General features: G+C 39.8%; 1 protein-coding gene across 3 annotated transcripts in view; it reads left to right on the top strand.

The window, feature by feature from the left end:
- The window catches only part of TIAM2 (T-cell lymphoma invasion and metastasis 2), a 92,917-nt gene that overhangs the window by 60,811 nt on the left and 5,844 nt on the right, over positions 1-26,262 (top strand). For 2 of the 3 annotated variants that reach the window (XM_021391217.1, XM_021391218.1), the window contains 8 exons: positions 268-371; positions 17,194-17,373; positions 19,109-19,177; positions 19,554-19,679; positions 21,537-21,645; positions 22,259-22,438; positions 23,823-23,941; positions 25,642-25,750. In XM_021391217.1, the coding sequence (XP_021246892.1) occupies positions 268-371; positions 17,194-17,373; positions 19,109-19,177; positions 19,554-19,679; positions 21,537-21,645; positions 22,259-22,438; positions 23,823-23,941; positions 25,642-25,750 (996 nt within the window). Of the gene's footprint in view, positions 1-267; positions 372-2,898; positions 3,048-17,193; positions 17,374-19,108; positions 19,178-19,553; positions 19,680-21,536; positions 21,646-22,258; positions 22,439-23,822; positions 23,942-25,641; positions 25,751-26,262 lie in introns of those variants that run through there. The other variant, XM_021391219.1, reaches the window with a different exon arrangement.

Below are 26,262 nucleotides of genomic sequence, written 5' to 3' on the forward strand. Positions count from 1 at the left end.
TTTTATAGATCAGAGATGCATGTTGCTTCACAGGGTCTTACATGTCCAGCTCATTGTTTTGAAAGCAGAATTTTCAGGCACAGCTTCTCTTTACTTTGACCTCTTCTGTTATTTTCCATATGGCCGGGGTGAGTGGCAAATCTTGTATTCCTTATCTCACCCTATAAAGATTCTACTAGGCACTGAAAGTGTCTGCAGATAAAAGCAAATACTTTTCCTGTTCCTCTCCTGTAACCCTCTAAATTATTTGTTTTCTCTCAAATGCAGATTTTATTAATGTACCTGATGTCACATCCAGCTTGAAAAGGAGCAGTACTGATGGCACTCTGGACCAAGTACCACACAGGGAGAAGGCTGATCCACCTTTCAGGGTAAGTACATACCTGACATAAGAATCTTTATAAATGGAAAGGTAGAGATGTCTCAGTGTTAACACTCTGTGTTTTGTGGGGGGAAAAAAAATAATATATGACACTAATTTGGGAAAAAAGATGCATGCATATTAGCTGTATTTAGTGTTTTACTGTCTTGAGGTCATGCTGACAGGTCAGCATCTCAGGAATAGCTGCTGCATCTCCAAAAGTGTTAGGATAGGGGCAAATGGCAAAAAGATGGAGACTTGTCAAATTCCTCTTTCTGTGTTGCTTGAACCCACTTCTCCAGAGAGTGATGAAACTAGTACAGCTTTTTAACTGATTCAGTTAATTCTTTCCTTTTTTTTTTTTCTATGCTGATTCTATTAGGGCTTATTAAGATTGCATTGACCAAAGCCAGACTTACTTAACGTGAATAATTTCAGGCTGGACTGCAGACTTTAAATGACGCAGTTCTGAGGATCCTCGAGATTCCTGCTATATTATTTGGAGAACCTTTTATGCGTCTACAATTACTGTTTAACTTCAGCTGAAATAATGGATGCTCATGCCTTTTCTCAGTCAGGGCTTTGGAGAGTGAGGTAGGAACCCGCACAGTTAGTGTCTACCTTTGAATATATCAGTCTTCAGAGAGCAGTTTTTTTCCCTTTTTCCTCTATCTCAGTTAAATTGCACTCTGTGTCCGGCTCAAGTGCATATTATTCTGAACCCCCCAGCTGCTAGCATGGGTAGCTTTCATGTCTCTGCACTTTAGTAGGCATTGCCATTCTGACAGCTGAAGTGTTTTTGTTACTTCTGTTAGTGAGTTGGTTGTACCTCAAATCACATGTGTGCTAACACTTGCCTTACACAATTACATAACAGAAAATAAGTTTATATAGTTCAGGAATGCATTACTGGTTGTATGGAATATTTAGATAGGTGGGCAGAGATAAGACAGGAAAGGCAGAAAGCTAGAGATAAAGCAAAATGTAAAATCTCAGAAGACCAAAATGAAGAAGATGCATTTTCCCTCTAGCGATACCGTACCCAGAGGAACTGATGGTCTTTTTTGTTTGCAATTCTTTTGTGGTCTCCTTCAGTCAAATATAGATGACTTTATGCAGTTTTCTGTGAGAGTAAGGAGAAGCTTGGTGATTTGGGGCCTTTAGCCCATCTCTTTTTTTCATGGAGGATTCCCATGGAGATAATTTCTATCTTGTGTTCCACTGTGATTATGCTTCCAAAACGTCTTTGCAACCGTAAAGAATAAATCCTAGGGGGATTTTTCTCCCCTTAGGATGCACTTCCAGTGACAATGCAGATTTCTCTACTGTTCTGTTCTAGGGCATCTACATTTTGTTACAGTCAGAGTCAAAGGACCTGCCACCTTTGTGAGAGCCCAGGAGAGGTGACATCTAGGCAGCACCTGGCTGTGTAAGCTGGCTGATGCTTGGCCAGGTCCCCCCTGCATCTCTAGTGCTGTGAGGTGCCCTGCTTGCCTGTGTTGCATGCCACCCCCAGCATGCCATGCAGGCATATAGGGGACTGAGCACCCATCCTGCTGGAGGGGAGGGGGCTCTGAAGCTTCAACTTTGCTTTAGCAGAGAAACAAAGGCTTTGTTTATCAGTCACCCCTGATTGTCTGTGTTGAATACAGCAAATGATGGAAAACTAGGGAGTGTTCAGCAGGCTTTAAATACACAGGGAACAATTCTTTTAGAGTAGTTGTTGCTCTGAACGTGCTACATTTGCTCTGATGCTCTGAATTATGTGCTGTGGTTGTAGTTTGAAAAGAAAGAGGGGAAAACAGACAGGTCTGCTCCCTGTCCTCTCTCCGGCTGAAAAACCATCGCATCTGTCAGCATTAATGGCTTGCTCACAGTTTGTTGGAGTAACTGCCCAGACCATATTGCAGTTCACTCCTTGGGCTGGCGTGCAGGTCTGCTAGTGTCATTTCATTAAAAACTATTTGAAGTTGTCCTAGTTTTTGAGGTGCAAGGGAGGAGAAATGGCTTGGCAAATCAAAGGCAGCCTGACTTGAACTGCAGCTGTAAACGAGTCTGTGACAGCTCTACAATTTCTGCAAATGGTTTGTAATTGACTGCCGCCTTTCTGTTGGAGAGTGCCTATTACTGTCAGAGCTTTTGTCTGACCCTTCTGATTTCTCCAATAAATGGAGAATTAAAAACCACACAGTGAATTTAGGAAGTAGTATATACTGTACGTGCTTTAGTGATTGGGTATAAAAAAAATGATTTCTGTTTTTATAGCTGTAATTTGGGACTGCTCACCAGATGAACAATAGCTATTGCTAATAAAAGCTAGCTTGAGGAAATTGTGTAGCCTCTAAAAGCACAGCATCTGGATTTGTTTTTTTTTTCCTTCCCCTTTGCCTTCTGTTTCCTGCATTGCTAACTTGATCCATGCCAGTGGGAGAGCAGTAGTGCAGACACCTTGGTGTTACGCAAAGTATGGGGGAGTGCAGATCTGTAGCCGCAGCTTCGTGGAGAGGACGTTGGTGGCGCTGAGAGGTTCTGAGCACAGCCTGGAACAACAGGCAGCTTGGGATTATTTCAGAGGAGAGACAGCCAGACATGCTCATTTCCCAGCTGACAACAGCTGTAGATGTAATTATGTGGCTCTGAGGGAGCAGACTCCTTTGAAGTTTGGTTGATTTCTGTCCCATAACATGTAAGTAAATAAAAAACAATCTTAAATGCTTGCATGTGTGATTTCTGGATTTTAATGTTTTCATTTGGAACATTTTTGTCTGTTTTTTGCTATTATTTTCTTTATCTTATACCAAGCTAGGGTTAAACATCATCTTAACTGAAACATACAGGAAGGCACTTCCCTAGTAATCTCAAAGAAAAAAGTCTTTTGTTGCATGTGTAGTACATTCAAACTTGTGCTCATTCTTTCTTTTATTCATTTTTTTTGTAGTCCAAGAAATGAATGAATTTAGAATAGCTTTATGTTTGTCTTTCACCCTAGAGTTAACAAATGAATTAGAAAGACAGTAGAGGACTATTTCATTCCAGAAATAGAAACTGTTCTTCCAATTATAAAATTTTATTGAAAAGACATGAATGTCAAGAACTATCCATTCTAGATGCTCATGAGTTTTGTCAGCTCTGTATTCTCTGGGATGCCCCATTTATACCTTTATTGAAAACCTCCTTTCAGTTTATTTTCTGTTTCATTTACCAAGGAGAGATATTACACTTCTAACACATTCTGCTGCAGTACATTTACAAACTCTGTTAAAATACTGTTTATGTGGCAGTGGCAAGTTGTCCCTGCAATTGTTGGTTCTGTAGTATGTAGGTGTCCTGCTGACAGAAGAATAGAGGACCTCAGAAAATCGGTATGCCTGTCAGTGCAATTAGGTTTAGCTGTGTTTAATGATTTTGAGAACTATTTGTCTCTGCTCCTGGTGCTCAGTTAAATCCTGGTATGTTGACAGTTGCCAAGAATCAAACTGTCTGTGCACCAGGGTAGCATGAATGCAACTTTTCCTTTAGTTCCTTGTGATTTCTAATTGTATTGGTTAGAAATATTTTCTTTAGCCCATGGTCTTCTCTAAATGAAGTTTAGTCATCTTGTACTAATACAGTCATCTTTACTTTGTATCTTCAATATTTTAAAAATACCTCCTTATGAAAGGTAAGTGTAGCTAAGAGGTGAAATTTTAGAGTATATGCAACTCCTCTTCTAGGAGTCCGCTGTAAGACAGTTGTGCTCTTATTTTTGGCTGCTCTAAATATTTTGTGTGTCATCAGAGACAACTATTTGCCACATCAAGTTAAATTTTAACAAAAGGAAAGAAGGATTTTCTTATAAATGCATCTGTGTGAGGGAGAGGATGTGTTTTCATTTCAAATATTTTACAGATCATGAAAAAAACTTGGTGTAAATTTTATGCAAATATATGAAATAACTTTATTATATTCTCATTTATACAAGGAGTTATATTTATAAGAAATATGGATAACTTCATGCACTTAAACCCAGTAAAAATAGCTAGTGTGATACTTTGTAATCATGTTAAAAATAGACATTGAATGCAGAACGGCTTTATGCTGGCATCTTCAAAAATTAACATTGCAGATGCAGAAACAGAAGCTAGTGTGATGAGAAACTTTGCATGTTAACAAGAATTTGCTTTCTACAGAATGCCCAACAGGTTTGACTTTGTAACATTTCTGAAGCGGTGCTATATTGCTTTCAAATAATGAAGTAAAAAAATCTGGGAATAAGTTGGGTATGGAGACTCTTAAAGAAATTGCCATTACAACAAAAGGAGAAAAAAATGTGTTGCAACTACTTGTGCATTTCGGAATCTACTTTAGGATGCTTGAGTATTTTATATAATGCCAAATGACCTTTTTGGTGCTTTTGAAGCTTGTATTTTCTCTTTATTGTGATGCTAGTTTTGGACAGTTCTCCATTTGCCGGAGAGGAGCTTCGGCGGGTATAGTAAGAAGCTGATGTTTCCATGAGCTCTGAATATCATGTATCATGGTGGGAAATCTGAGTTTGGCCTCTTTGCACCCAGTCAGTTCTTGGGCTGGCATTAAATTCTTGCCACTTCAGCTCACACTGCTGATGTGCAAACATGCCCATAAGGTTTGAGCCTCTGGATTGTCAGATGGTGCCTGAGTGGTGTAAATAGGAGACTGAGACTGAGTCAGAAGACAACACCTATCACAGCAAGCTTCCCAGGATGGTGTTTTCAACAAAGGCAAAACATGTATGTCATGGTTTCAAAAAGGAAATCCTTGTGTTTTTGTATTAGCTGATTTAACACAGCTGTTTCTGTAATAAAAATCATTGAGTATTGTAAAGAAATCACTGCATATATTGTTTTTCCTCTTGAGTATGCAGTATAGCCACGTACTAGAGGGATGATCTTCATAAGTTGAAAAAAAAATTGTTTTCTCTTCAAACTGTCTAAAACTGGTGTGGAAAATCCTTTATTAGAAGCAACACTAAAACCATCAACTTCTTATGCAGAAAAGAGTAAAAGTGTTGAAGTACTATATATGTCCACTGGGTTCAAACTTGAGAGTAAGAATGTGTATCCCATTGCTAGTCTGCTTTTACTCTCATTTGTTAAAGAAAACAGGGTGGTTTGGTTTTAGGGAGAGGAAGAGGGCATCTACAACAGCTGCCATGGAATAATGGAGGCTGAAGCAGTTAGTAATCATAACTCATACAGTCCCATCTTAACATAAAATTAACATAATTGTTCAGTGTTTATGAATGATTTGAATGGTATTTCATTTTCCAGAAGAAAGCAAGGGGATGCTAGAAATGATATTTTCCTCTAGTTTATTACCTGGAAGTGATCTGTTCCATGTGTGCAATGGGATAGTTGAGGACACCCTTATTTACATCACATCCAATAGCCTTCTGTAGGAACTGTCAGTGAATGTAATCCTATACATTCAGTTGTGGTGCTTCGTTTGTTTTGACCTAGCGATGAGAACTGTTCACTCTCATAAATGATACACATCAGTCTGAATGTATTTGTATGCAGAGGATGATTGTCTTAATCGGTAAGTATCAAGAAGTGTTTATTTTTCCCCACTGAAGTTAAACAGTTTGCTAATATGATTTTTGAGTGGGAAAGTTGAAGATTTACCAAAATATACTGAGTTGGAAGAAAGATTTTCAATAATATTTTGCATAAAATGTCAAAACCGAGAAGTACAAATTGTGTTTTGATGGCATTTAGGATGATGCGGTTGTGTATGTGTGTTTAGTGTGTCTCTGATGGTTTTCAGAGCCATATATTAAACTTAGAGAAACAAGTGGCAACCCTTCTTCGCTAGTGAGGTAGTGATCCCTACCTCCAAAATATCCCCAAAGAAGTATTAATATTGTAATAAAACTGAGAGAAATTTAAAAAAGAAAGAAGGAAAGAAAAAAGAAAGTGAGTGTGAGGAGCAATTTTGCTGAGCAAAGAGTGTAAAAATCTTGGAAGGCAAATGTTATTACTAATCAAGGAAACACCAATTGTTGAGTTAAGCTTAATGACCAGAAGCTCAACAGAGGTCCCTATGAGAGATGTAAAACAAGAGGAGTTAAAAACTACTGGCAGCCCCATGTGGCCCCAAGCCTATTTTATGCATGGGGGCAATTACAGGTAAATGATGTTCATGGCCATAGCTTCTTACTAGCTCTGTTTTGCTGTGCCCAGGCAGTTTGCGCTTGCACAGTGTGTCATTAATTGCAAGAGAACTGTCTGCCTGAAGGTCTGCTCAACATCCATGGTACATTAAGGTTTTTCCCCTAATTTCAATCATGAGAACTTTAGCAGTTGATGAAACCCAAAAGCTTGGGGAGTAGTCGGCAATTAACATCCCTTTTTCTGTTCTTTGTATGAAAGGAATTTAACAATGGTGAACGTAGTACTCCATTCAAAATCACGTGTACTCCTGTTCAATCCAAGTGTCATTTTCCTTCCAGTTGTGAGATGCATTGAGGGAGTCTGAGAGCTAGCGTGGGAGAACAGCAAATTCCTCAGCACTGGTTTTCCTTGATTCATTTCTGCCTGGAGGGGACAGTTCTGCACTGAAAACAGGCAGAAGCCCGTGGAGAGCTCTCTTAATTATTGCACTTCCCTTGCAGACAGCCTGGCTTGTAGGCAGCCCAAGCAGAACGGCTGGCTCCAGTAATGTGGAGCTGAAACCCTGCTGTCATTGAGGACCCTTTTCAGAGGGGTATTAGTGAATGACATGAGTGAAATTGTAGCCTGTTAGAAGTCTTGTAAGATGTATGCTAATTACCTTAGATTTCAATATTCCACTCCATGCCTTAGTAAAAGCACCAAACTTGATGCACTGGGTTGCAGAAGGCTTACTGTAAACTTACCAGTGAGTGCTTGTTCTTAACCCCAGCCCTGGTTTCTCACTTTGTTGTGTTTATCATGCATTTCTTTACTGCAGCAGTATGTCCATAACGTCTGTGAATGGCCCATGATTTGAATGCAGGTCTTGGCTAATGTAGTAGAGAGCCTTGAAACCATAAAGCTTTAAGCATGAAAGGCATCATACCTAGAGTGAGCCTGTAACCCAGACACAGTCTCCCAGATAGAGACCAGTATGCATACGTACTGGAAATAAAAGCAAAGGGGATTGTACGGTTTTTGCATGCAGAGGTGTAAACTTGTGTTGCTGTGCTCTGTGCTATTGCATACATCGTGCTGCTGGGGCCTGGGGAGAAGGTGGTGGTTGTTGTTTTTCCTCTGACCGAAGGAAACATCCTCTCAAAAGTACTGTGACAGTTGTCAGTGTAAAACGTGCAGATGGTTTTGATCAGGAAAATAAATTGTGTTGATGCTTGCAAATGAAAAAAGCTGGTGAGAGATGAGTTTTAAATGCAGATTGTCTTTGTGGTCTGCTGGGAAAAATCCATGGGACTTATCTGCAGGTGAAAAGAGAAGCATGTGAGGAACAGTACTGGTTGCCGCAAGATATGGTTAGCAGTGCCTCTGGAGATACTTTTGACTTCAGTGATGAAGGAGAGGAATCTTCATTAGCATTGCCCACCCTGGGCCTCCAAAGGCAACCCCGATTGCCTGCAGTACAGGACGTGATGGCAGCATTTCACTTTGAAATGGAAGGCAGAGATACCTAATCGTACTTCTCACAGACTCAGGGAGCTGGGAAAATTCCCTGATATAGATTATTCATGTGTTTTCTTTTTTTTTTTCTTCTTTTTTTTTAAGACCAAGATACTGTTCCATTACAGTGGTGACAATAACATGCATTTATTCCCTTTGTGATTCAGAAGCATTTAACCACAATTTTAGCGCATACCAAGGTATGTGATGTGCCCAGCATTTAACCACAGGATGCAAAATCACTTCAAAGTCACACAAAGTTGCAGTACAGTATTTCAGACAACAGCTGCATCCTGGGTACACACGTATATTTTGATTAGGCTTTGATTCCTGTTTTCTTCTATCAGGAACATATAGGGCCAAAGGTAGATCTGAAATTCCAAAACTGAAAAAAAATCCCCTACCTGCAGGAAACTGTGCAAAATCAAAGATAAAGAAACTGAAATGGAGGAAGAGGGAGGAGGAGTTATGAAATTATGGCATCAGTTGAGTCAGGGAACTGACAACAGATTTTCATGTTTCGTTACCTGCTGTCAATAGCACTATCAATGTAGAGTTCAAGGGTCTGTCTCTGTCTTTATGGTGGGATTATTGCACCTTTTAACATTTAAGGTTCAACATGCCTAAAAAGTTAAGAGTTGCCCTTTCTGACTCTAAAGAAAGCACACTGCAAAAATTTATTGTGAAAGATGAATGCAAGTGCAAAGATAATGTCTTGGTTGCCATAGTTTCTAATTGAGAACTTGAAAAAAGTTTTTGTATTCAGCACAAAACACTTTGAGTGAAAATGTTAAAAACAGCATTTGAGATACTTGAAATGAAAAATTAAATAAGAATTCATTTTAAACACTTGGAACATTAACTGTTTTCTGGAATTAAGGAAAATGTCTTCAATTTGGTCAATTATGTTTTGGAAATATCTTTTAAAGACATTTTAAAACATGCTATTTGCATAATAAGAATGACAGACAAATACTCAGAAAAATCACCCACCCACATTTATAAAAAGTGACAAGCAGAGTCCCTGTAGATCCCTGCAGAGATCTGGAGACCAGCTAAATTAACCTTTTACCTTCGTGGATTGAGGGCAAAAGCAGGATGGGAAGCAAAATCCCTGCAGATAAGTGCATCTACAGGCACTGGGACAATAGAGGGAAGCCTGTATCGCAAAGGATGTTACTGTTATGGTAACTATCAAGCCTGCTGCCTCTGAAATGGAAAGATGAAAAACAGATGTCTGCAAAGGGAAAGAGTGTTACTCAAAGCACACAGGAACAAACAACAGGACTGCGTCATTTTTCCAGTCATCTTAAAAGTGTTTCAAGGTGATTGATTATTTTGCATGTAAGTTTTACTTAGAAGGCATATCCTTCAGGAGAGCTTGAGTGCTTGTTGCTTATTTCTGGAGAATAAATGCTAGAGAAGATGCTTTCATTCATTTGGTTTGTTTTAGTTTGTGTTTTTTAATTTTTGGGTCGATCCTAGTTCCTCAATGGGAGTTGGAAGTATTACTAAAATATTGTGTTTTTTCCTAATGAATGCACGTTAAAAAAAACCACTGTTAATTGGTAACATCTTTTAGCTGGCATATGGCTAGCTAATAACTCAGGCTTAATTAGCAAATCTGGGGAAGAATAATTTCCTAATATGGAAGTAAAAAGTCCTGTCATTGTTTTTCATCGAGATTGGCAATATTGCTTGGACCTGAAGTTTAGCAGCCATTTTTTCTGGTCCCAGCGGACGTGCTGTGTTTTTAACACATATCTATTACAAAAACAGTGCTTGAAGTTGCTAGAACTCATGCTGATTTTTAAAAATAAAAGGAGAAACAATGCCCTTCCATACAGTGTAGCTCTGCTCTTGATAAAGGTGGACCTGGTGACCTGAACTCTGGGATTTTTTTTCGGATTTAATTTCCAAAAACTAGTGATGTTGTCTTCTTTTTGGATATGGTCTGTAGATTCCTAGTCTCTGTGGACTACTGCAGAAGCAGCCACTAATGGTGGATAAGAAAAGTAACCTTGTGCACTATTATACTTTGACTGTGTAATTGGACTTTTAAACCAGGCTGTACATCCTGGAAAACCTCACTCCACCGAGATCATTCCTTCAGTTTTCTGCTACACAGTCTCCTCGCCCACTGAATTTGATATCGCTCTCCAAAATAGCCCAGTGCTTAAACAAATAGTTCCTACTCCTTTGATACATTCAGTGCTCTGTCAGCAGCTTGTTTTTTCAGGGAGCCGGCATCCTTGTTCTTGTGATAGGGTGCACACAGCAGCTGAGCTTTATGGTTTGGCAAATGCTGAGCTGTCAAGTTGCACTAACGATTTGGAAAGAGATGGATGTAAGTTTAATTGCAGTAATTAAAGGAGAGGGCTGTGTTATTCCCTTGCTTGTAGGAAGGCGAATATCCTTGAAACGTGTGAAGTAGCACACTCATAACCAAGGATATGTGCACCCAAGCTTAGGGTATCATTTGGGTGCAAGAAAAGGGTTTGCCAGTGTGCAAAGAGGAAGGAGGTGGCAAGGGCAGTGCAGAAAAAAGCTTTACATCTCAGTATCAGTGCGCCATAAGGGGAGGAAAATGGGAGTTGCTGTGTTTTATTCTGCTGCTGATACTCTTCTCCTTTTATTAATGAATTTCTTGTCAGTCTTGTAACTCTTCATCTCCATGGTGTAATATCCTATCATGTTTTATTTAAAGTTATGCTGTGTTTAGAATAGTCTGGTTGTGGACCTGATTGTTTTTGTGTAAATCTATCAGCACGGGTACTTCTACTTTCAAATTTATTACTGAGCACAGTTTAAATTTCCTTTTATTGGTGTAATTAGAACGAGAAAGTTCAAACAAAGGGCAAGCACAATTATTTGAACAAATCTTCCATGGAGCTGCCTATTTGTTTTTCATTTTATCATTGTTAAGTGCATTTATATGCCGCATCATTTAGCGGCATATACCCTTGACAAGGCGTCAGTGCCATTGATAATTCACGCTGACTTTCAGAGCTGTCAGCACCCTCCAGATATTTTTAGGTATTTGGCTAATTTTCCCACAGCACCTGATGTTTTGTTTATGCAGTGAATTTCACGGGTGCAGAGACAGACAGGTACCTTTCTGGGAGATAAAACCCACATTCCCTTGGCATGACTGCACTTTGTCCAGCATTCGCTACATCAGGCTATTTATAAAAATCCCTCTCCTCTGGCAGGTTTTCACTGCCTCTGTAGCAATAATGGAAGGCCTGGCTGCCTCGTGCACTGCTCAGCCCAGTTAAACCGGGACATTGACAGTGTCTCCCATTTTTGTTGATCAGCACAAAAGGAAAACTTCTGCACTGTGTCTGTGCACGCTGGCAGGCTGCAGCTGAATGCAGAGAGGTGTGCTCGTGGGAGGCCACGGCATCCCTGCCTTCCTTTCCAGGGGCCTTTCCTTTGGCAAAGTTTGTACTGACAAGTCACAATGCCCGCCTTCAGGAGGAGTAAAACCAGAGCGAAGAGTTTAGCGTTGGCTCGCAAAACACAGCAGCAGGCAGCAGCAGCGTACGGCTCCCTGCACAGGATGTTTTCTATGGTGAGTCCGGGGCTGGGGTGTTCGTGAGCAGGCTGAAATAAGAGACTGGGCGGCAGGGGTCCCTTGCGCTTCATAAATAGCAGCTGTCCCAGCCTGGTCATTAGTACAATCAGTAGGTGAGTCCGTATCGGCAATAAGCTGGAGAAGATTTGGGCTTTCTGAATATTTTGAGGTGTGTGCAGGTGGGGGGGGAGGTTGGCTGTGTACACTCCAGCAAATAGTTATTTCTTGCCTCTGTCAGAGAGAGGGCTGAGTGGGATGGTTTAAACATGATTCTTCAGTAAAATTTGGAAATATCTGCAGCAATGTTTTAACTCTTTCTCTGGCTTTTGACAAATGATTTGGAATTTTGGATAACGGGTGGCAAGTATAAAAGCTGTGATCAAGGAACGACTGAGGAAATATGAAAATATAAGAAGGCGGTAAACATATTATACAGATGGTAGAAGAATATATGAGCCTTCCGTGTTAAAGATTGACAACATCAGGATAAGGACCTGGGGAAGGATAGAATGATGATATTTTCATAGAGTCATAGTCTGGGAAATTCTGCATTTTGTGCTTTCGTGTTACTTGTCTAGAGTCTGCTTTTAGCGAGTTGGGCATCAGGGCTCCTCTCTCTTTGCTCTTTTTAATGCTTTTCCCCCTCATCCTTATGTTTTGAGTGGTCAGGATTTAACCTTCCGTGATGGAAGTGACTTCTGTTTTGCATTTGGCTTTGATATGCATCGGATCAGATGACTTTAGTGACTGATGTCCAGCTCAGTGGGAACTTCTGGTCCTTGGGATCCAGTTGCTGCAGACTCTTGGGCCCAAATCCCTCTGCATGAGTTGGTTTATAACTAGCATTGCCACTGAATACCAAAGTCACCAGATGTTCCTCCTGTACAGCCAAGGAGAAAGCAAGAGAGTGCAAAGACTTCCCACCACACAATTCCTGTTTATAGCCTGGGCACCGTGTCCAGTGGGTTGCATCTTAGGAGCCATACGTTCCTGACAGGTACCCTTTATCTGAACACCAAGCCCTCTTCCAACTGCACTTCTGATTTCTACATTAGTCTGTTGATACATCTGTGTATTGCCAGAGCAGGATAACTTTGTTAATGTAAATCTCACTGAAATTGAAATTCTGACTGAAAGACATAATTTATCCTTAACTGTTTCCCTTTAGCAGTTTTTAGTGTTGTAATTAAAAGGTATGCAAGAAACACTGCTAATCAAGATAGATTCTCAGAATTTCAGCAGTGTCCATTAGGAATAGTTGGCGATGAAGCTATGAAAAAAGAAGGACCAGAAAGTAATTGTGATGACTGAATCTACTATTCAGCTTCTATTGCCCAAAGCTGAGCAGCAGCCTCGCCCAGAAACCTATGGTGAAAAACCCACAAAGCAATTTTCAGTAAAACTGAGCTGTACTTTTTCCAGTCTTAGCAAACAGTTTAGAGGAGTGCATGTACTGTACTGGTCTTTTTCAGCAGTCTTTAGGGCCACTAAGACTTACTTTCTAGCCTTTTACGTTGCTTGGTTACGAAGTATTGCCCAGACTAGGGATGACAGAGAAGTCTGTAGAATGATAGGTATATGAAACAGGCTGGATGCTAGGCCTGCCTTTATTCTGGAGAGAAATGTCTTCTGATACAAAAGGAAAGTGATGGACACCTCCAAAGGCTTTCCTTTTTCACAAAGTGAGAGATGTAAAAATGTCTTTGGCTGGTTGTTCTTTCTCAAAATTCCATGTAATTGTGTTTCTTCTGCTGACTGGAGCATTCAGTCGTACTTCCTGAAAAAAACATACATCAGACAGCACCGAGCTGTTATCTTCTCATTTTTAAAAGCCATGAGACTAATCTGTTCCAGTAGCATGCTTTCTGAGCTTGTGCTTTCTCTTGGATAATGAATTCAAAGGATTAGTGATCTCCGCATAAGTGTGGCCAGCGTCCTCCACAAGGGTACAGGAATCTGGAAACTAGTCAAAGGACGTGCATCACTGTAACCTTCCCAAGGAATCCTCCTGAGCCTGAAGAGTTTTATAAGCCTCCTTAAATTTTCCTTTCCATCACTTTAAAAAATATATCATTTAAAAAAGCAACAAAAACACCTCACACCAAACCACAACCTACACTGAACTGCAATGAGCCAATACACCAGACCCTACTGACAGAGTACACGAGGTGTATTAGTGAGAGTATGAGAAACAGCAGTGAGCAGAGACTCCATAACACTAATTGACCTTGTGCAGCATTTATGCTCAATCAGTATCATTCAATGGAAAGTTACACAGTAGCCATGAAATCATTGTGCTAATGCTTAACCACTCCTGATTAATGTCTTCTCCCCTCTTACCAATTAATTTTATGGAGATTTTAACTCTGGTGGGGATAGCACTGCCTCAGATGATGATATGCCTGTCTGCAAGGAGCAAAGAAAATCTGTAAGACATTCCTTGCAAGAGTATATTTTGTTCACTTTGAAGGAAAAATCCTTAACGTTTCTTCTCATGAATATTATTGAAAATAGGACGTGCTTCATCTTCATCTTACAAGCTGTGTGCACCACTGTGATTGTTGGCAGCTATGGGTCAAGTTGACAATTTTGACAATCAGAGAATTAGAACTTTCCCTTCTAAGACTGCTGTGAATGATGCTCATTAATAAGGAGCACTCCAAGCTAAAAGATACAGGACTGAAGTATGAATCACAGACGTGCAAGGATGAAAAGAAACAAAGTTTCTCAAGGCTGCTTCCTACACATCCTTCCATTTTCTTAGAGGCTGAAGGGAGTATGGGGCAAGAGCCTTCTCTCCCAGCTGCTAGGTCTGGTAGAAAGTTTATACAGCTTTGCTGGAAAATCTGTAGAAAGGGCCAGTAAAACAGAGCAGAGCTGCTTGGCTTGATTCACCCTAGAATGCAAGTACTTGTTTTTCCACAAACCCTGCATAAGCTCTAGTTTTCTTTCCCACCTCTGCCATTCATTCATATTTAGCACTGGCAGTCTAAGTTTTTGTCCAGTGCCAAAGGTAAGCCAAACCTGCTTGTCGTCTCCAATAAATGCCGCTGAATGTGTCATGTGTCGGCTAAAGTGGTGGACTATGGAGAAACTCTATTGCTTCCACTATATGTTCCCCACAGCTCTTCTCTTTACCCAGCTACACTTCAGCCTTGGCCACAGTCAAAAACCTGGGCTTTTCTTTCCACCAGTTAAAATGATTTTATTCTGACAAGTTGTGCACTACAATTTATGTCAAAGTTTGAAATAAGTAACTTTTTACTAAGGACTGACAGTCATGGCCTTGTGCAAATAAAAGAAGTTGTGTGCTTGAGGAGTTGACCAGATGGATCTGAGAGTCAAATCTGCCAGTGTTAGATGTTGCAATGTCATTATCAGAGCAAATTTTGGATTATTCTATGGTTACGGTGGATGTAGTACCATCTTGGGGCTCTGTTGTGGCTTCCTGGTTCAATAGCACAGAACAGCAAAACTCTACTTTGACACCCAAAAAGCCAAGTTGGCTTGCAAGCAGTAACAGGGCAGAGTCTGAGCCCTTCCTGCTCACCCATCTGATATAAAAGATGTGTTCTTAGGTTCTTAGGGATTGTCCTCAGAGCCTTCCTAGAAAGATCTATTTTAAACAGCAAAAATAATAAAGAGCAGGACATTGTTTTGTGTGGGAGGTGGAAACCAGCATCTAGAGCAGCATAAAAAAAAAAAGGATGGGAGCCTCAACCTGGATGATAAGGAACTTCTGGAAAGAAACGGAGAGGAAGAATTGTTTTTATTCCTTTCCATTTGTTCATTTTATTATGAAGTTCTACAGAATGACTTCTGATACCGAAGTTACGTTGCTTTGTTGTTCAAATATTGTTTATATTGAGGAGTATCATCTATTTCCTTATGCATTCTTATCCACTGGTTCTTAGTTCTTGGTAGATGCAGCTCTAGCCCCAAAACTAAGCAGGATAGAGAACATGGAGCATGTTCTCCAGCATCTGCCTATCCTATCACTTTGTGCTATAGTGACTTGTGAAATTGTGCTTGACGATGCTGTTTATGGCTCTCTTTGAATAGGCCATCCTGAATCCTTGATCTAGTATCCTTGATCAGGCATCATGTTGATGTAAATCAAGCTGCCCACACACGCCTTGAGCTGCAGAGAGTGTCAAATCTGAGTCATTCTGATACAAATACAAAACTTTCTGACATCAGAAACAAAGAAATAAACTCAACTGCTGCGGAATTCAGCTATTTAGAAGTTGCTTTTAAATACCTCTCTATTTCCCTAAATGAAGTCATGATTTATTTCCAATACATGAATTATTTTTAGTGGCAAAGAGTACTGTGATTTCTTTAATGTATTCCATCAGTATGTAGCTGCATTTCCACCAAATGCCACAAATGCTCGCATTGCGTTTTGTCAGGTCCTAATGAATGCTCTAAATACACTATAGATGTAAATTTCAGAGTCCTGAAAACTGTCATTACGTAGGATTGTGGAAGATAGTTGCACATCTTAGTGATGAGAATAACTTAACTCTTTTTAGAGGTGGTGACATTGTTCCAAACTGGGGGGCTGGGAAGCTACAAACTGACATGGACTAAATGGCAAGTTTTTGGCATTTTAACATTAATTTCCATCATAGAGATGTGCAGGATGTATCTGTGTTTTCTCACATGAATGGTGGGGGTTTAATTTTGCTGGTACATTTAGCCTCTACATTACGGAGGGTTTAGTATAGCTTAGTTCAGTTTCAGAATAACTCCTGCATTTGCCCATATGATGACATAGTGCCTTGGTGAACCCAGCTGTGTGCATAATCAGCAAATCAGGAGAGCCAGAGAACTACTTGAAACAGCTTTTGGACTAAATCAGTGAACATCAAGACAGTTCTGAAATGCACTTGAGTTCTGCTCTCTTCCACTTGAAATAAGGCAGCATTCATCTGGTCCTCATTTGAATGCATTCACTAAGTACAAGATAATGTGTGGCACAGCATATGTGACTGTCCAGTATCTCTGGGAGAGTGTGAGAGAAACACTGAAGAGAAATTGTTTCACGTGGTACAAAAAGGTGGATATCAACAGATGCTAAGGTAGAGGTAGGTCACGGTGGCAATATTGTAGTTTTCAGGAAAATGTTATACATTGAAGAAAACAGTGGAATGATTTTCATACTAAGCATTAAAGATTATTGCCTGCAAAAGCTGCTCTCAGGTACGAGTGGTGGTCATCCAGGGACTCTGCATGCTTAAAAGATCTTTATCTACCAATTCTTTCTATTTTGATGCAGTGAGTGTTGCAAGAGAGATGAAAAACAGTGTGATGCTGGCATCATAAGAATCAAATCATATGATTTATCTGTGTGCTGTCCCACCTTTTGCATCTCACAAGTTTGTATCCCATGACTTTAAATGATTTACACTGAAAAAGCACTAGAAATTTTTCACTTAATTTTACTGTTGTGATCTAGATCTGTTACAAATTCAAGCTGTTCAGAGCTATCCAGGATAAGTATTTGACAAAAATAAGCGCGTGCTGGCTCGTGAATTTGGAAGATGAGCAAAATTTGAGGAATTTAAAAATAGTTGTTGTACAGTTTGTATTCTAGAACATCAGCACTCATCTCTTTTCGTTAACAGAGTGCAGAACAGATCAGTGCGTTGTGCCGGAACTTCCAAGAGGTCCAGCCGAGCAGTATGGAAGGGCAGAAGGACAACCAGGATCCGCCTCCACGACCACTGGCTCGCCACCTTTCTGATGCAGATAGATTGAGGAAAGTAATCCAAGAACTTATGGATACTGAGAAATCTTATGTCAAGGTAATAAACAGAAAGTCTGGCTAGCTATAGCCTTCTTTTTAAAGCTGACCATGACTTGTAGATGTTCTTAATATATTTCATGTTTATCTTTATATAACTAGTGTCATAAGATACAGAGTCTGCTTATGTAATTGTTCCTGTTGTGTTTTTTGTTTGTTTTTGTGGGGGTTTTTTTTGCAATAGGCTGTAATATTTGCTGTAGGATTTGACCTAGTCATTTAGTTCTGCTCAATTTGTGTTTATATTTGAAAGAGGTAATTAGCAGGGAGTAGTTACCTGCAAGATTTTAACACTGGAGTCTTCCAGGGGATGTTTTCATAGTTTTCAACATGGAAAAAAAAATAATCCTGGTAGAATTAATCTCCTACAAATTATAAAGAAGTTTAATTGTGGAGAATAGTGCATTATTATTTTTGAATCAGCAAAGCTAGATGGTGCAACTCCAGTTGGTTCTAACATTATACCTAAGTTAATTCTCTTTTGACTGATAAGCTCATTATTTTTGGATATGCCTCTCCTCTTTTTATATGCACAGAATTTGTGTGATGTATGCCAAAAGAAATGTGAAAAGCTTGATTTCATTGACGTTCAGCAAGGAAGAATCATTTATTTTAGAATCATAGAATCATAGAATGGCCTGGGTTGAAAAGGACCTCAAAGATCATTGAGTTTCAACCCCCTCCGCTGTGTGCAGGGTCACCAACCACTAGACCAGGCTGCCCAGAGCCACGTCCAGCCTGGCCTTGAATGCCTCTAGGGATGGGGCATCCACAACCTGTTCCAATGCATCACCCCCCTCTGTGTGACTTTTTAATTTACTAAGATTTTACTTGATCTCAAAACCCATACTTGCTGATATCAGTACTCACTGCAGTAATGTGTATGGGAAACAATAGACACTTCCAGTCTCTTGTTTTTAAAATATCCACCCATACACTAATACAACAATATGCTGTGAAGCTTGAGGAAGCTTTACAGAACATGAACCCCTGTGTATTCCAGCTGGTGTTTCTTATGGAGAAATCGGTTGAACAAAGGAAACCACAGAGGTCGCTGTAATATATGGTAGCACCAGGCAAAAATCCTCGCTGGTTGTAAATGCTCTTTATGGGGATTCTCACGGAGATGCTCGTTATTCCTTCTCCAGAAGAATTTCTGCCATTTCTTTTCTCAGGGTCACAGAGCCCTGCAGTGTGGGCCCCAACCCTGCTGTCATGCTTTGGTGTGGGATAGTAAGTCTTCCAAAGTGGCACCAGTTCTTTGAAGAACTGACTGAAAAAGCCCCTAATCACACCACCTGGCGATATAACTGAATGCTTTAATATCTAATAGGATTTTAAAATGTCGTGTGTCCTGACAAATATTATTGATGTTTAAATGAGTGACTATTTATACAGTTTATCTAACATGCACAACTAAAATATTTGATGCTGTTCACATACACAGATCTTCAGAAAGCCACCATCTGTAACATTTTCTCCTCATGCTATACTAAAATATAATTTGTAAAAATCAAGCTATAAAGCCCGAAGGATGAAACAGAAACATTACACTGAAATCAATTTGCTTTTAATTTAGCAATCACTTTAGCGCTAACAACAGACAGGTGACTTTGTTACAGGTGTGGAATTGTATCTCTAACTTATTCCTGAAATGACCTGTATTCCCACAGTTGTCATATAAAGAACAAATTCAAACAGTTACGTAAAAAGTGAATACATTCTGTTTCATGCAGGACTTAAGTTGCCTCTTTGAGCTATACTTGGAGCCTCTTCAAAATGAAACCTTCCTTACACAAGATGAGGTAAGGGAATTACTGAAATATGCACTTTCCATTCTTTCACGAGTTAAGACCTTGGCTTTTTTTTTTTTATCTGCTGAGAGCACTACAGAAGAGGAAAACAATGAATATAACAATAGGAGTTACACCTGTATGTGTCTTTCTGGTTCATGCGTCACTCACTTTTTAAAAATGGTAGCTGCACTTCTGATTTAACTGCTAAGAAATCTCTGCTTTTTTATAACAAGTTTCTAATAAAATGCATTTGAAAAATATTAATGAATACGTTACTGGTCTGGCAACCTCTTTTGGTGTGTCATATCTCCTTGGTGGACTATTTTCTCAAGACCAAAGGTAGTTGTATGGAGTGCTCTTGTCATAGCCTGATGTTTTTTCACAGATGGAGTCCTTGTTCGGCAGTCTGCCGGAAATGCTAGATTTTCAGAAGGTGTTTTTGGAGACCCTTGAAGATGGAATATCATCTTCCTCAGATTTTAATACATTGGAGACACCATCTCAGTTCCGGGTAAATACGTGGTTATTTAATAGCTTAAAACTGGTCTGGAAATGTTTGTGGAAATCTGGCTTTAAAATTCTGTTTCATACGGTTGCTTTTATGTTTGAAGCATTACTTTGGATTGCTGACACCTATCAGTAGTGGAAGATAACTGCTATTTTCCATGGTTTTTCCTCTTTACCATGGCAAAGGATGTAAGACAGAATATGCAGAGCAGACTTTGAGTATGCTACGAAGTAGCAGTGCTTACACGACACATAACTCTGTAGAAAGGTTATTGTTGCTGTGCTGAATTCTGCCTTGCATATCATAGAATCATAGAATGGCCTGGGTTGAAAAGGATCATAAAGATCATCTAGTTTCAACCCCCCTGCTGAGTGTAGGGTTGCCAACCGCTAGACCAGGCTGCTCAGAGCCACGTCCAGCCTGGCCTTGAATGCCTCCAGGGACGGGGCATCCACAACCCCCCTGGGCAACCTGTTCCAGTGCATCATCACCCTCTGCGTCAAAAACTTTCTCCTAATATCTAACCTAAATCTTCCATCTGAGCTTAAAACCATTCCCCCTTGTCCTGTCACTGTCCACCCTTGTAAACAGTTGTTCCCCCTCCTGTCTATACGCTGCCTTCAAGTATTGGAAGGCCACAATGAGGTCTCCCTGGAGACTTCTCCAAACTAAACAAGCCCAGTTCCCTCAACCTTTCTTCATAGGAGAGGTGCTCCAGCCTTCTGATCATCTTGGTGGCCCTCCTCTGAACTCGATCTAAGAGCTCCATATCTTGTACTGAGTGCCCCAGGCCTGGACGCAGTACTCCAGATGGGGCCTCACAAGAGCTGAGTAGAGGGGATGTGCTTGTGCTCCCCGCTGTGCCCAGTTCACCTGCTGCAGACTGGGAGCTTTTCCTTTTAAATGCAGCATGAGTTTCTCATGTTGTGAGGTCTAACAGGGCCACATCTATGAAGTGCAGATGACTGTAGATTGTGCCTTGGCTGTCCTGTCTTCCTCCCAGTCACACCACTCAGTACCTGACATAACTGAGGAAGAAGGTTCCCTAGAGATGCTGATGCTGTCACAGAGCTAGGAGAGACTGCTGGCAGGTCTCCCTGACCCTTGCTGTGTTCTGTGGAGCAAACATTGATTAAAAAGATGGGAGAGGGTTGCTCTCTTCTTCCTCCTCCTCCTCCTCCACCTCTTCCTCCCTCACTACTAGTCTTTCTTATCTTTGCTGTGAGAAGCATTTTTCTAAAAAGATTTCCCTCGTGATTCAGTCCCTCCCACATCTTCCCATCCTCCTCTTCATCCAGGGGAAGCAGAGGTGCCCTGTAATTATCACCTGCCCAAAAGAAGGAAAACAGTTGGAAAGCAACCCTGTGATTGTTTTACACTGTCACTTTTGGTGCTTTCATGCCCTACTTCCAAGTGCTCATGTGTTTTCCCAGCACAGCGTACCTCTTACATGTCTGTAGCTTTTTCTTCCTGTGCTGTCTCAAAGATACAGTAAGACAATGTCTACAGTGGTGGTGTTTGCTAAGGGAGAACTGAGAAAATTGCAGGCTTTGCCTAAATAGGCTGAAGTCTACAGAAACAAAGAAGCATCATGGAGCTACTCTGAGTAATGTATTCATGTAATATAGATGTTATATATATATATATATACACACACATACATGTATCTATATATGTGTATATATATACACACATATACATAGGTGTGTATATATATATATATATGTGTATATATATATAATCTAGGATATATACAGAAAGACAGCAGATACTCACACCATTGAGTCTCTGTGTTATGTACCTGAATGTTCGTTTAGGATTCTGGTAATAAAGTAAATATTTTGATTGTGTTGATTTCAGAAATTGCTGTTTTCCCTGGGAGGATCATTTCTGTATTATGCTGACCACTTTAAACTGTACAGTGGCTTTTGTGCCAACCACATCAAAGTTCAGAAAGTTCTTGAGAGAGGTAATTAATTGTCTTCATCACTACAATTCATTTGCATGACTTCAAACTTCAGTCAACCACTGTAACAAACCCTGTTGACCTGCAGCGAATACTGGTACAAAGGAAGGACTAATAGGATATCTTTCAATAGAAATAGCTGAGATCTGCAGTTCTGCTAAAGTACGGTATAGAACTGAAGGGATGAGATTTCTTTTGTAACCACTAAGCGGTAGCCTGAATAGCAACAGAAGCATCTGCCACAAGTTTGTGCTGTCTGCAGATTTAGTTCGTACTCCAAAAAGCAGCAGCTATATTTGGTTTGTATATGCTCGCATGTTAAATGATGGATGTCAATCAAAGCTGCAATGAATGGCAGAGTAAGTGAGGAATTACTTCCTCTATCACTTTCTTAATTTGATGCAGAGTTCTGCAGTGCAGGAATAATGTCACCTTTAGATGATTGCTCTCTTAGCCCTTCTGTACATTATTTAATGCAGGAAATGATAGTGAAATGAATAGTGTAAAGCATCTATTGAAAAAGGTGAGGTTTTTGATGCTGTTTACAAGTTGCAGTTCTGTGCTTTCACACTATGACTTCCACGTTCAACTGACCAACCTGTTCATTTACATTTAGCCAAAACAGACAGTGCCTTTAAGGCCTTTCTGGATGCTCGCAATCCCACAAAGCAACACTCCTCTACGCTGGAGTCATATCTCATAAAGCCTGTTCAGAGAGTGCTGAAATATCCTCTGCTTTTGAAAGAGCTGGTGTCTCTAACAGACAACGAGAGTGAGGAGCACTATCATTTGACAGGTAACTTCTTGGATTCTTCTACAGGAATGAATATGAGTTAAGTTTGATTTCCAGCCTTTTCTGAAGATGCTGGTAACCAAACTGTTAGATAGCACAGAACTCGTCAAAACTTAGAATTCCTTCTCTCTCATTAAAAAAAGTAAGTAGCTTTATTGTGCTTTTAGCAAAAAAATCCCACTTGGTATGTCTCCAAGTCCCTTTGAGAAATAGATAGAACCAGAATTTGTCACAACAAACAGGACTGGGGTCTTTCTCCTTAGTTCTTGTGAGAGGAGCTTATCCGGCCATTGTGTTGTTTTTCCACTTGGGAAACGCTGCCCAAAGCTCCATCTTGTGGTTGTTATTCAGTTCCTGAAATGTGTCAAATTTTAACAGCATTGCATACGGAAATTTTAGTTGTTTGAGGCTTGACTGTAATTCTTGCTTGTGTGGAAGAGTTCTGTGTCAAAGCTTTGCAGTCTTCACACACAGAGAGAATGACCACCCTCATATATATATTAGATTCTTTTTCTAGACTCAAATGCTTGGGACTTCACCCTGACAAATATCAGTTCATGTCTGCCAGCACCTTAAGGATGAAAGTCCAGAGATGAATTTCATGGATCTATTTTCATTTTAACAAAATAGATTCAGGGCAAATACAGTCAGCAAAAAGTCATGAGGCCATTACTGACTTCAAAGGGAGCTTCTAATACTATATTTTGCCATTACAACCAGGCTGAGGGTGACTTTTTTGCAGGTCAAGGGTGAATGCCAAACTGCTGAAAGACTGCAACATTAAGAGCTGGCAGAACTAGGGAAATTAAGTGCCCTTATCCAACTCTTTTGTGGATTAACAAAAAAGTAATGAAATCTAGTGTCATTCTTTGCCTAGAAAACAAAATGTAAATAAAACCTGACTACCAGTATTTAATTTCATGGATAACAACCAGTGATGAATTTGTGCAGCCTTGCACTATATTTATCTATCTATTTTGTGATGAGCCAAATTCTATTATTTTCCATTAAAGCTCAATAAATTATTTATTCTACTATGGCTGTTTATGACTCTGGATAGCCTAATGGCCCCATTTATACAAGATGCGAAACCTAACTGTGTTTAGTGTTGTTATGAACCCCAAATACATGAATATTCATCACTAGAACACTTATTGCTATCTGTTCAGGCACTTAAGAGATCAGATAAGCATTTTTCACTTTGATCGGGAAGCATACTTTCTGCAGCTGCTATGAGAAGCACTGATCTGAAGCTAGAATTCTGATCAACAAACTTTGGGAATGCTGCATGATTTTGGCTGCCTCAAGTAGAATTCAACATAAAATGTCATGGTTAGAAAATGCAATTGAACTACATAGCTGTCTCTGAATTTTTTAAACCTTATAGAAGCGCTGAAGGCAATGGAAAAAGTAGCAAGTCACATCAATGAGATGCAGAAGATATATGAAGATTATGGCACTGTATTTGATCAGCTGGTTGCAGATCAAAGCGGAACAGAGAAGGAGGTAAGAGAAGAAACAATTTATTAACTCCTGAAGCATTATCCTTCTAGCTGTTGGGGGTCTTTATCTCTTCCTGAAGTAATTTTGGGAACTTATTTGTGCTGCGCGTCCTTCATTCTCCTTTAATATTTTGACTTCCATTTTGTATCTGCCTGTGAAGTTTTCTTTTTGTCAGCAGGTTACAGTAAAAATTTTCAGACAGCCTTCTGGACTGACAAGAATTGCAAGCAGGCGTAGACGTAATTCTCAGTAGGAAAAAATAAAGACGTCTTCCTCTTCTCAAGTGCTACAGAGATTATCCATGCCCAAAGGCATTCAGATTTTATACTTCAGAGTTCTTAAGTTCTTAAGATTTTTTTTTTTCACCCATATAAATGAAAGTGGCAATTCTAGGGATTTCACATTAATGTCTGTTATTCTCATTCTCTACGCTTCTAGTGCTGAGGCATCCACGGGTATTTGAGAGAGCAAAAGCCATTAGCTGAATGAACTGTGTGCACGCATCTCACAGAACTGGGGCAGCGAGGTCTCAACTTAGGCATCTACATCAAACAATTACTAAGCAGACCAAATCAGTAAGGTGGAGATTGGATATGAAGATGCCAACTCAGTTGTTTTATTTCCTCACAGTTAAAGCCAAATCACCTCCATTGGCAACCTAGTTCCTCATCATTTATAGGAAACAAACTTGACAGGCTGAGATATTCTTCAGTTTCACATTGTAGTCCACTGAAGAAAGAAGACTCTTGGAGACCAAGACCTGCATTAATTCTGCCACTGGCAGTATCGTTAATACTAATAACTCTATAAAGACATCTACAGCTAATAAATCAGCCAGTTCACAACTGGCTATATGTAAATGACAGATCATTAGGTCAACTTCATATTCTTATAAACTATTAAGAACTTCTATGCAGCTTCCATAACTTTCGTACTGTTACTTCTGTGGTTATTATCTGTTTGGCAAAGGCTGCTCTGAAAGTAATGCCTCCTATTTTATTCTGTTGGCCCACAACGTCAGAAGCAGATGCTAGTAGTATGGGTGTGCAGGTTGACCCTTCCCACCAATATTTTGCTACATTTTGTTGCCCTGCAGCAGATGGCAGCAGAGGTACAGTCTGACAAATGGCATCCAGAAGTGTGTATGAAGCAATGGTGTGTCACTGAATTCCTCCATGTGGAAAACATTGCACCCATTGACATTCATTGACACTCACTGACACTTGCTAAACATTGATAGAGACAAACAGTGGATGTGGGTGGTGTGTTTCAGCAGTGGTGACAGCAATGTGAAAGATGAGCCATGGTCCAGACAGCCATGCACAGCTGTCACACCACAAAGTAGAGAGCCTATTAATCAGGTCATCCATGTGAATCAGCTGACTATGTTGAAAAGTAGTTTTTGGTAGTTGAGAATTTGCTCTATCAAATCATGTTACTGTGCTCTTTGTATTTGTTGTAGTTTCCACTGAAATAAATAGGAGGTATTACTTTCAAAGCAACCTAGGGGGACTACTCACACTTTCCTCCCTTAGTACACTGTCTTTCTCACTGTGTACATTCAGTAAATACAGAAATCATATCCTTAATGCTATCAATGTGTACTCATTTTAATATTTACTCCCACCCATGGATCACGGCATTGATGTATACTACTTAAATTTTTAACTGTTGTTACTTGATTATTGTTTAATTTAATTCAGGTGACCGAGCTTTCCATGGGAGAACTTCTGATGCACTCTACAGTTTCCTGGCTAAATCCTTTCCCATCACTGGGCAAAGCAAGAAAAGACCTTGAACTTACAGTGTTTGGTAAGTGTCTTCCTTTACGACACTGCTCTTTCAGATCTAAAGATGAAGAAATTAAAATTTCCCACAAGATTAAAGCCACTATCTTCTTTTCCTGTAACCATGCGTTATCTAGGCTAGACTTGCATCTGAAAGCATATGCAGAACCGTTATATTTCCTAATACAACAAGTGAAAATTTTCCATTTAATTTGCTTGCTGCTACTGTTTGTTCTGTGAGCCAACCTCATCTGCTCTCTGTGTAAAGTATGGAAATCAATGATTTTCAAGCGACAACGTTGTCTAGAATAATATGATAAAGAAGTCTTTCAAATGAAGCTGGTAGGAAAACGATGATTTATTTCACTCTTGGGAATACAGGCTAGCCTGTTTTACAACTGTTGCATCAAAATGTGTTGTAGGCCAGTCCTCATTCAGATGATATAAGTGGAAATCAGAGCACAGAACCAAAAGTTTTACTGAATAGTATACATACTATTAATCGTTTATTACCTAATACTATTAATCGTTTATTAC

Source organism: Numida meleagris, chromosome 3, assembly GCF_002078875.1.
Source record: "Numida meleagris isolate 19003 breed g44 Domestic line chromosome 3, NumMel1.0, whole genome shotgun sequence".
Lineage (NCBI taxonomy): Eukaryota > Metazoa > Chordata > Aves > Galliformes > Numididae > Numida > Numida meleagris.